This window comes from Myotis davidii, unplaced genomic scaffold, assembly GCF_000327345.1.
Source record: "Myotis davidii unplaced genomic scaffold, ASM32734v1 scaffold684, whole genome shotgun sequence".
Taxonomy (NCBI): Eukaryota; Metazoa; Chordata; class Mammalia; order Chiroptera; family Vespertilionidae; genus Myotis; species Myotis davidii.
The window spans coordinates 825325-836647 of record NW_006295564.1 but is presented as its reverse complement, the minus strand read 5'-3'; the positions used below and the strand labels follow the sequence as shown (position 1 = coordinate 836647).

The following is an 11323-nucleotide window of genomic DNA, read 5'->3' as shown; positions in this document are numbered from 1 at the left end:
GGACAGTGAATTGACTAGGTACAGAAAATTCTCTGTTACAGACCATTCCTTTAGCTGGAGATTCCAATTACCAGGTAGTTCTGTAAGGTTATGGTAAAACATAATATTCAGTACTCATAACAATACTCCTAAAGCAGTGGTTCTCAAACTTTTTTGCACATTACAATCACCTAGGGAAGCTTTGAAAAATCCCAATATCTGGGCTTCTTCCCATACCAATTAAATCAGAATTTTTGAATTGAGCCTAGGCACTGGAATTTCCCAAAGAACCCCAGGAAATACTACTGCCTCACTGTATTCCCCATTAGCTGGAATACCTGCGAGATAAAGATAATAAGTTAGTTGGCAGAATGACAGTGAAGAAGTGGAAAACCCTGCTGCAAGAGGTCCATGGTTTCATCATTACCTGGACCTGAAGCACAGACATACATGAGATAGAATGAGAGTTTCTTCTGGGTGAAGTCATACCCTAAATTTTAAAATAGTCATTTTAAGATTATGTGCACAGTATATCAACCGTGCAGTTGTAACTACACTCTCTACTAATCGTCTATGTAGCTGTATCTAAACTGAAAAATCATGATGAATTATTCTTACCCATATGCCCAGTTGTTTCCAGAACCTTGTTTTTGACAGAAGCATGAACACTGGCCATATTTCCATCGGCCAGACTGGGCAGCCTTTGATAGTGTTTGATTGATAACTTTAGGTTCCATGTCAACAAGTACAGCCCGGGCAATTGGAACTAGAGATGAGGGGGTGGAATAAAAGAATAATATTTCATATGTCGTATTTAGGCTAACAAAGAGTATAAACTTCTAAGTCCCCCCCGCCACACACAAAAAATCCAAAGTTGGAGGATAGAAAGATTGGTCATACTGCTCAGAAATCAATGTGGGCAGCAGTAGGTATATACAGATGGTTCATAATGTCTAGCATCATGCTAAGCAGGATGAATCAGTGTGAGTTACAATGATCACTGTGTCAGGTCTACAAACATCTGTTGAGTGCTTACCATGTGCCATGTACTGGGAACACAGAGATGAAGGCAACACCAATCCAGCCCTAAAAGGGCTAGTTGGAGAGATGAAACACTTAATCACTGTATCATGTGATGACCCACGACAAATCCACACTAACTAAGTAGTATATTTGGAGGTACAAAATACCATGAACACAACAAGCAGTGCCGGGAGCCGGTCCATCCTTGCTGTTTCAAGGGACCTGGCATATACGGCATACTGTTCTTAATATGTTTGCTCACCTTTTTGGCACTATGTGTTTTAACCAAGGTCACCTCTCTGAGAAAGGTTGTTTCCCCAGGTAGGGATTTTCCCCTGAAGTTAGGGAGGGAATAAAACCCCTTAACTAAGTGCCAGGCGGGTAATTAATCAACCCGGCTACAGAACCTGGCGACCGGACCTGGCTGGAGAACCTAAACCGAACCTGGCTGGAGAACCTAGCGAGAGAACATGGCTCCAGAACCTGGCTGGAGAACCTGGCTGGAGAACCTAGCAAGAGAACATGGACACAGAACTTGGCTGGAGATTGTGGCTAGAGATCCTGGCAAGGCTGCTGATCAACTGAACGCTGTCTCCGTGTCATTCCTTCTTCGCCGACTCCGTCCACACCTTTGGGGACCCCTGGACCTGCTGGGGTTGGACCCCAGCAAAGCAGTTTAGGATTGTTGAAGGAGATGATGGAGGAGGGAGTAGAAGAAGTGATGGATGGAGATGGAAAGCAAGCAGGGCTCAGATTTTGGAAGTCCTTGTGTACAATGTTTAAAAGCTTGAAATGATCTTTTAGGCAATGTGAAATCACTGAAAATGTTCAAGCAGGGGAGGAATAATCAGATGTCTTTTTTTAAAAAAATTATTTTTATTAATTTCAGAGAGGAAGGGAGAGGGAGTGAGAGAGAAACATCAATGATGAGAGAGAATCATTGATTGGCTGCCTCCTGCACGGCCCCTACTGGGGATTGAGCCCACAACCCGGGCACGTGCCCTGGACTGGGATTGAACCTGGGACCCTTCAGTCCGTAAGCCGACACTCTATCCACTGAGCCAAACCACCTAGGGACAGATGTCTTTTTAATACAGCAGTGTGGAGGATAGATGTGATAGACACAGGAGTTTAGGCAGGGAAACTGAGAGTGTCTTGAAACAGTCCATGTGAGAGAGGACAAGAGTCAGAACTAAGGTAATGACAGTGAACATGGAAAAGGCAGAAGAGTTTCAAGAGATATGTAGGCGACAAATCAAGCAGATCTTTTTTGAATATGTTTTGATTTATTTCAGAGAGAGTAAGGGAGAGGGAGAGATAGAAACATTCCTACACACGCCCCCCGCTCCCCCTCCCACCCCTGCCTACTGGGGATGGAGCCCAAAACCCACGCATGTGCCCTGACCTGGAATTGAACCATGACTTGGACACTCAACCACTGAGACACACTGGCTGGGCTAAATTAAGCAGATCTTGATGTCTGATGGTATGTGGGCAGTAAGAGCCCAAGTTTTAAAGGAAAGATAATGAATGATGCTGGATATGGAGATGCTGACTTTGAAGTACACATGGGAGATGCAGGTGGAGATGTCCACTAGTCATTGCCTGGAAGTGAGGCTAGGCTAGAGATTTGAGAGTCATTCGTGTAAAAGATGTCACAAATTACAAGAGGAACTGAAATTGCCCAAAGAGAACTGTACAAGTGAGGACAGAGGAGCACCTGAGATACAACCATTGGAGAAGAAAAGTTCAGATTCTAAGAAGAAGGAGTTTTAAGGAGGGAGTTTTAGAGTTAGTTACCAAATCCAGTAGAGAATTAAGTAAATGAAGAAAATAAAACAGCCACTGGATTTAGTAATTAGGCTATCACTGGGAACTCTTCTTAGAGCAGCGTCAGTGGTGTAGGGCAGAAGCAAGATTATAGCTGGTTAAAGTGGGTAATCCTTTGAGACTCTTAGCCGAGAAGGTAAAGAGGTAATAAAGAAGACAAAAGTTATAGTCAAGAGATAAGTTTTGTTGTTTTTAAATTGGCAAGATCTGAGCATGCTCTTGTGCTGAGGGGGAAGATGCCACCATAATGGCAAAGGTTGTTAACACAGAAACAAAGGATCAAGCGCAAAGTCATTCCCTAATAAGATGGGAAGGGATGACATTCAGACACGATGTGGATGGCCTGGCCTTGAAGTGGCTGGTTATGTCAGAGTAAAGGAAAGGACTGTGAACCACACATACCTCCATTTTCCTCCTCGCTGAAGAATCTTTCTTTGCAAGATGCTTGATAGGCCTCATTCTCTCTTTTAGAGCAGAGTCCCTGGGGACAGTGTGAATCACTAAATAAAGCATCAAATACTTCAAAACCAATCTGATTGCCACACTGACCAAGTTGCACTGTTACTATTGACATGCTGAGACACAAACTTGGCCTATTTCCTCAAAAAAGTGAGCAACCTGTAATAGAAAAATATAAGCTTTGAGAACACTACATTATCAACAAATAAAGGACAAATAAAATGCCATGTATGTTAATATACATCAATAAAATACATAATTTTAAAATGCCATATGCATATATGGTGTTATAGATGAAATAGCTATGTCGTCTAAGGAACCAATCATTTAAGGAAGTTGTTCTTTTTCTCTACATGGTTTTGGAATTTACTGTACCCAAATCTATTCATACTCAGCTCAACAGTTTCCAAAGTCTGATTTGTATTCCCTATTTTCCTATGCATGTATTTAAAACAAAACAAAACAAAAATGCATGCTGGTTGAAGGAATTAATAGTATACACTTCCCATAACAGGGACACATAGAATGCAGAGTTAAGTCAACAATTGTACATTTATTAATTAACATTAATTTTCTCTCTTCTAAATAATGACTTTCTCTCTCTCTCCACCAATCACCTTTCTGGCCTGGTAACTACAGTAACACTTATAAGAAAGACTGTGTTTAGCTCAGGTAGGACAGCAAGGAAGACCAAGCTTGGAAAAATTGGACCAGATGAAATATTACAGCAAGTCTTCACTATTTTTTAACAATGAAAAGAGACAATTTTTATTTTTATTTTTTTGTAAATACCTCAGACCAGGTCTATGCAGCACTGGAAAGAGCAGTGACTTGTGAGCCATACTCTGTACTCATAATTTCCTTTTCTTTCTTTTTTAAAAAATATAGTTTTGTTGATTTCAAAGAGGAAGGGAGAGAGATAGAAACATCAATGATGAGAATCACTTATCGGATGCCTCCTGGCATGCCCCCTACTGGGGATGGAGCCCGCAACCCAGGCATGTGCCCCTGACTGGAATCGAACCTGGGACCCTTCAGTCTGCAGGTAGAGGCTCTATCCACACAGCCAAACCAGCTAGGACTGTACTCATAATTTTCAAACTACCTTGCAAACTAGATATCATTACTCTCATTTTATAGATAAGGAAACTGAGGCTCTGAAAGGTTATGTGACTTTCCCATGCCCACTTAAGTAATAAATAGCAAAGCTAAGACTCTCCCTTTCCCCACTAATCCTAGGAGTTCCCCCATTCACCCCACTCACTGACAGCCCCAGGACCAGCCGTTTCTGTCCTGTTCAAACTTCAGAGGGCCATTATGCGCATGCTCACTTTCAACGCCCAAAAAAACTAGGGACAACGAATGCGCATGTTCTACAGACGAAGAGTTTTGTTGTATTTTTTTTTCTTTTCCTATTCAGAAAGGTTAATTACGCATGTTCAATTTCAATTTATCAACTTCAAACACGGTACGCATGCTCACTGTTGATCAAATGCTTGAGCTGACATTGCGCATGATCCAGCTTCCACAAGCGGCTTCGGCTGAGCTTCTGCGCATGTGTCTGCCAGTACCTCACTCCTGGCGATAGTTGTACGCATGTGCATTGCCCATAGTCGGCTTCACAGAACCTTGTGCGCATGCTCTCGCGCTGAACTTGAGGAGCCAGTCTAAGGCCTAAGCGCAGACGCACTGAGCTCAAGCAGCCAGTGATGGCGGCAGCGGCAGTGGTGTCTGCGGCGAGTCCGGGCCCATGAGGCGACGACGGAGGCGGGACGGCTTCTACCCAGCGCCGGACTTCCGAGACAGGGAAGCTGAGGACATGGCAGGAGTGTTTGACATAGACCTAGACCAGCCAGAGGACGCGGGCTCTGAGGATGAGCTGGAGGAGGGGGTGAGGCCCGTGGTCCCGGGGGGCCGGCGGGGACAGGGCAGGGTTTTTTTCCCTCAGCCCAGAGCAGCGCAGCCCGGAGCCGTCAGTGCAGGGACCGAGGACGGGCGCGCGGTCGATCCCTCCGGCTGACCTGAGTGTGGCGGGGCGCGAGTGGCGTGGCGCGTGTTGGGGGGAGGGGGACGGCGCTTGCTGGGTGTCCCCTAAGTGCAGGTGAAGTGCGGAAGGGTTTCCCTTCGAGTGTAAGATTTCGAGTGTTCCATCGTCAGACGTCCCACAACCACCTCTCTTCTCGGCCTGTCGCTTCTCTCCTAGGAAGCGCTCAGCTGTTAGAAGTGACAGCTGAAAACTTCTGTCGGGAGTAGCGCTGCCGCTGCTGTTACAGCCACCAGGAGTTTTATTTCGGGAGCAAGGGGGCTCTGCTGCATCTTCCAGGGTTGGTTTGTTTGCTCTTTTTTTTAAAAAACAAAACAAAACAAAACTCCTTCCGTGTGACTTTTTTTTTTTTTTATATAAAGCATTTGTGACAACACACGGCATTTATAACTTACTTTTCCCCGAGTTGAAGATGTCTATATTTTTTCAAAATACTTTATGTAATTTTGGGGTGGAAAAAAACCCAGCGTTGACAGCTGTGATTTGGCTTGCCAAAAATAAATTGCTTGAACTGAGACTTGTGAATGGTGGTGTGAGGGCTTTCTTTGCTGTAATCTAGGGTGTTAAATGAAGAATTGTCTTTCCTAATGCATAGCTTGGTTTTACCTTTGCTGTCTTAATAGTTTGTTATTGTTTGTGGAATATCATTCTTTTTTTCAAGATAAATTTATTGAAAAATCACAAATTACACCTTAAGTTAAAAAAATGGTGTTGTAAATCACTGATTCTGGGCAGATCCTTATGGTAATTTAGAGTCTAAATTCCGTTGTCTAGATGAGTACATGTCAGAAGTTTGCTCTAACTACATAAGGGGGTTTCCCTTTCTTTCCTTCATCTAATTTTTTCCTTCTGGCAAGTTGTGCCCTGCTTATTGACAAAAGATTGAGATGCTTATATATATAAAGAAATTTGAAAACTTTAAGAAACTAAAATAATACTGTTCATAATCAAATGAGTCTAAATCAAAATTACTTTGGAAGGTGGATATTGAGATGTGTACTTTTTAATATGTTTGCATATGTAATTCCAGTTAGCCTTTTAATGGAGCATTTGATACACAAAATAACTTGAAACAAAATGGGATTACTTTCATTACATGTAGCATACTCTTGTCAGTTATTTTGACAGTGGCTTTGGGGTAGGGATGAAAACTTGATAGGAAGGATGCTTTATAAAATCTGATAGAATTTCTAGGCCATTGGTTTATCCCAGAAGTTAAAGGAAGTAGCAGTAAAATACTGTATGAAGATACCGGTTATGACCTGGAACCTCGTTGGGTTTTGGCCTACTCCTGGACATTTGTTCTGTTGGGTACAAGCAAATAGGATTTTGAGAGTGTGTGGAAGGGAGGCCAGAGAAATTGGTAGAGATAGGAAAGAAAGAAATGTGGCCACTGCCCTGGGGTCAACTTTGGGGGAAAAAGCAAAGGTAATTAGAGAGGATTTTGACGAGCTTTCAGCAAAATAGTATATCTTACTTGGCAATGCTTTTGGAATTGAAACTTTTTCGAGTGTATTTTTAAAAAATATATATTTTTATTTATTTCAGAGAGGAAGGTAGAGGGAAGGAGAGATAGAGCATCAATGATGAGAGAGAATCATTGATAGGCTGCCTCCTGCACGACCTCTACTGGGGCTTGAGCCCATAACCTGGGCATGTGCCCTTGACATGGGACCTTTCAGTCCGCAGGTTCAAGCTCTATCCACTGAGCCAAACTGGCTAAGGCTTGAGTGTATTATTTTAAGAGGTGCTTCAAGGCAGAAAGCCAAAAACAGTTACAGTGGGATTGGGTTAGCCACTCAAGAAGATTCAGTGATATCCAGGTTCTTCCAAAATAAAATTTAAATGTTCTGAAATATGAGAGTTTATATTTTTTAGAAAATCAGGCTATTGGGAGTTTGTAATAATATAGTTAATATTCTGGCTATTTGTCAATTTATAACCTTTAGTTTAGTACACAAACTTTTTAAAGATTGGTGCATATCAAAGTAGCCTCAGTAAGGAAACTGAGGCATAGGCCAAAGAGATGATTGGCCAAAACCATGTAGATAACTAGTGGTAGTGTTTTTTGACTCAATTCAGCAAGCTTCACTACACAGGTTCTTCATTGCATATACTAGTCTTGTTCATAAAATACCTCTCTGTGGTGTGTCAAATCCTTCCAGCCATGCCACTGACTATGTGACCTAGAAGAAATTGTTTAAGGTCTGTGGTACTTTTTTTCACTGTAAATGAGGATTGTGTGAGATAAAGTCTTTAAAGTACTTATATTGGCATATTAAGCAATTAGCTAATTCATGGAAATATAGTAGCTCGTCAGTGTTACCCATTGCCAAGGAACCAATCATTCAAGTTTACCCTCATCTGTGCCTAGAGACTTAATAATGAATGCAGTTACACAAGAGGCTGCATTTTGGGGGCTGTAATATCTTTTTCGAAAAAATTAAATCATTAGTCCTATTTAGAGATACATTTTTAGATATGTTACATTGAATGAATCTGTATTAGTAAATATATATATTCTTCAGTAACTAAAAGATGAGGAGAGTAATTTAATATAGTTATAGATAAAGTTGGATGTCTGCTACCTAACTAAAAAAAGACCCTGATTGATTACCTCAGAGGACTATTACAAAACCATTGGATAAGAGTTGTTGTTGTTTTTTGGGGGGGAGGGGTTATTTTGTTTGTTTGTGTTTGTTTGTTTGTTTTTGATAGTATAATTTGGGAACAGTGAGTTGAAACTAAGGGAAAGTTTTCCTAGAGATATTTTTTCCTCCCTCCTCTAGAGATTTTCATTATATTATGAAAATGTTGGAAACCTTTGCTTTCTGTGGAGACACAAAGTTGAAATAGTAATAGAAAATTATAATGCAATATTTAAAGTCTGCAATTTTTACTCTAATTCAAAATTGAAGTAGTCACAGATCTTACTACATGAGTTTCAGATTGAGATATCAGATTTTTACTGAGCAAAAAGTTTAGCCGAAACCGGTTTGGCTCAGTGGATAGAGCGTCGGCCTGCGGACTGAAAGGTCCCAGGTTCGATTCCGGTCGAGGGCATGTGCCTGGGTTGCGGGCACACCCCCCGGTGGGAGATGTGCAGGAGGCGGCTGATCGATGTACCTCTCTCATCGATGTTTCTAGCTCTCTGTCTCTCTCCCTTCCTCTCTGTGAAAAATCAATAAAATATATTTTAAAAAAAAAGTTTAAAATTTTTTAGTGCTTTTAAAAACAAAGTGCTATATAGATAGTATGCATTCAAATACTCATGATTATGAAAATTTATAGGAAAAACAGCTCATTATTAATGTTTAATCTAGCATTATAGTAGATATTTACCATAAAGTATTTATATATATGTTTTTAAATCAATTTATTGGGGTGACATTGGTCAGTAAAGCCATACAGGTTTCAAGTGTACAACCCTATAACACATCATCTGCATACTGCAGCATGCACTCACCACAAGTCAAATCTCTTTCCCCTACTATTTATCACCCCTTTGCCCTCTTCCACCTTCCCTCACCCGCCTTTCCCTCTGGCAATCACCGTACAGTTATCCTGTCTGTTGTTCTTTTGTTGTTTTGCTTAATCCCTCACCTTTTTCACTCAGCCCCGCAACCACTTTCCCCACTGACAGCAGTCAGTCTCTGTATCTATGTTTCTATTTTGTTTGTTAGTTTATTTTGTTCATTAGATTCCACATATAAGTGAAATCATATTGTATTTGTCTTTCTCTGGCTTATTTCACTTAGCATAATACTCTCCAGGTCCATCCATGCTGTCACAAAAGGTAAGATTTCCTTTTTTATAGCCCAGTAGTATTCCATTGTATATATGTACCACAGCTTTTTTATCTACTCATCTACTGATAGGCACTTGGGCTGATTCCAAATCTTGGCTGTTGTAAATAACACTGCAGTGAACATAGGGATGCATATATTCTTTTGAATTGGTATTTTGATATATTCCCAGAAGTGGAATCACTGGGTCATTTTTAATTTTTGAGGAAACTCCATACTGCTTTCCACAATGGTTGCATTGATGTGCATAGTCCTTTGCCCATTTTTTAATTGAAGTGTTTATTTTCTTGGTGTTGAGTTTTGTAAGTTCTTTATAAAATTTGAATATTAACCCCTAACCAGATGTATCATTATGAATATGTTCTCCCATTCAGTGGGTTGTCTTTTCATTTGTTGATGGTTTCCTTTGCTGTGCGAAACCTTTTTAGTTTTATGTAGTACCTTTTCTTTTGTTTCCTTTGTGTGAGGGGATAGTTCAGAAAATGACATACTACAAGAAATGCCCGAGATTTTACTGCCTATGTTTTCTTCTAGGATTTACCCAAAAGCATTTTAAAATTTATTTATTGATTGAAGAGAGAGAGATTTGTTGTTTCACTTATTTATGCATCCATTGGTTGACTCTTAAATGTGCCCTGATGGGAGATTGAACCTGCTACCTTGGCATACTGGAACGACGCTCCAACCAACTGAGCTACCTGGCCAGGACCCATTTTTAAATAGCCCAAGATTTTGGGTAAAGTTTAACCCTTTTTCCCAATTCATCTGAATTACCGAATGTTATTTTGTAAGGAGATATTTGTGAACAGCCAAGCAAGTAGATAAATGATTTAATGAATATTTGGATTAAGAATATTTTACTGATTTTATAACAATTTACTTAAATTTTTGTAAACTGCTCTTTTTCATTGGGACTTGAAGGATATTGAATTTATATGCGAATTTAATTTAAAACTACAAAGTTTTAATCACTTTGGTGGGCTAGTTTGAAATAGTGTATCTCGTATAGTACCTTAGATGCTCACGATTCTATTTTGTCAGTCATAGTGGCACACACAAAAAGCATTGATTGAATCAGAAAGCTTAAGGCAACAGAAAAAAATATTTGAATAAAGAGATTCCTGTGAAAGAGAGTTGTCAGTATGTGTTATATAATGTTAGTTTGATGCTTCTGCTCCAGAAGGTAACGGTAGGAAGTTATAAGCACAGACGCAAGTGGTAATACAGGTCTGGCCAGCTCCGGAAATGAAACACAGCCACGGGGCATATATTTCTAAGTGGTTTCTAAGTCATGGTTCAGTGTTACTACTTTGTGGTCTTTAATTTAGAATTAAGTAAAAACTAACATTAAAGAAAACATTATATAATCAGTTTTACTGTAGCTGAGAGAAATTAGTCTTTTGTCTTTAAAGTAATGCCATTATAGGTGATAATATGAAACTACAGAAACAAAAAAAAACTTTTAGCCATATCCAGCACCTACCCCCACCCTCCCCGAAACTGTATTAACTTGAAACTGCAAGAATATTTTTTTCTTGGTATTGCCCCATCCATGTGCTTCAGTCTAATCATGAAACATACATCTTAGGTGTTAGATGTCATCTTGACTTGTTCACACCATGAGCGAGTTATGACTAAAAACTTGTGTTGTTTGGGGCATTTTGGCATTCATTGTGTAAAAATACTATCAGTTTTCTTTGTGTATCTTGACTGTGTATGGCAAGCATGTCAAACTCAAAGGCTAACACAGGTCAAATAAACAAGGTTTAAGTTTATGTGGGCCACAAAAAACAAAAGTTTCAATTTTCATATAAACGTATGTTTATTTCAATACAGACATGCTGAATACAAAGGGCTGAAATAAATGAGTAATCGTTAACAAAATAATAGAACATTTTAATAAAAATTAATATTTTTTTCTTGAACATTAACTTACCAGACACTGAATAACTGTACAAATTAATAAGTGTAATGCAAATAAACCTATTTTTCTTTTTCTTTTTCTTTAAATATTTCCTGTTGCACCCACCAAACAAGTCAGTCCAAGACTAACGACGTGGCCATCGGCTGCTAAAATATTCGCTGCTTGTATTAGTGGAGAGAGATGGTGCGCCTGTGCATAAGGCGCATAAAGGAAATGAATGCAACACAATTATAGTAATCGGTCATTAGTGAACATTGT

The 11323-nt window shown here is 39.9% G+C and overlaps 2 protein-coding genes across 8 annotated transcripts in view; one reads left to right on the top strand and one right to left on the bottom strand.

Annotated features, from left to right (window-relative positions):
* Positions 1–4831, bottom strand: part of TUBD1 (tubulin delta 1) — a 15258-nt gene extending 10427 nt beyond the window's left edge. Inside the window, exons 1-3 of the mRNA XM_006770234.2 lie at positions 4556–4831; positions 3235–3450; positions 598–745 (exon numbers count right to left, since the gene is read on the bottom strand). Of these exons, the coding sequence (XP_006770297.1) occupies positions 598–745; positions 3235–3406 (320 nt within the window). The 5' untranslated portion in view covers positions 3407–3450; positions 4556–4831. The remainder of the gene's footprint in view (positions 1–597; positions 746–3234; positions 3451–4555) is intronic.
* An 80-nt stretch (positions 4832–4911) lies between these two features.
* The window catches only part of RPS6KB1 (ribosomal protein S6 kinase, 70kDa, polypeptide 1), a 39966-nt gene continuing 33554 nt past the window's right edge, over positions 4912–11323 (top strand). For 3 of the 7 annotated variants that reach the window (XM_006770230.2, XM_015568132.1, XM_015568131.1), the window contains exon 1: positions 4912–5182. In XM_006770230.2, the coding sequence (XP_006770293.1) occupies positions 5042–5182 (141 nt within the window). In that variant the 5' untranslated portion in view covers positions 4912–5041. Of the gene's footprint in view, positions 5183–5494; positions 5616–9093; positions 9132–9775; positions 9878–11323 lie in introns of those variants that run through there. The other 4 variants (XM_006770231.2, XM_015568130.1, XM_015568129.1 and 1 more) reach the window with 3 other exon arrangements.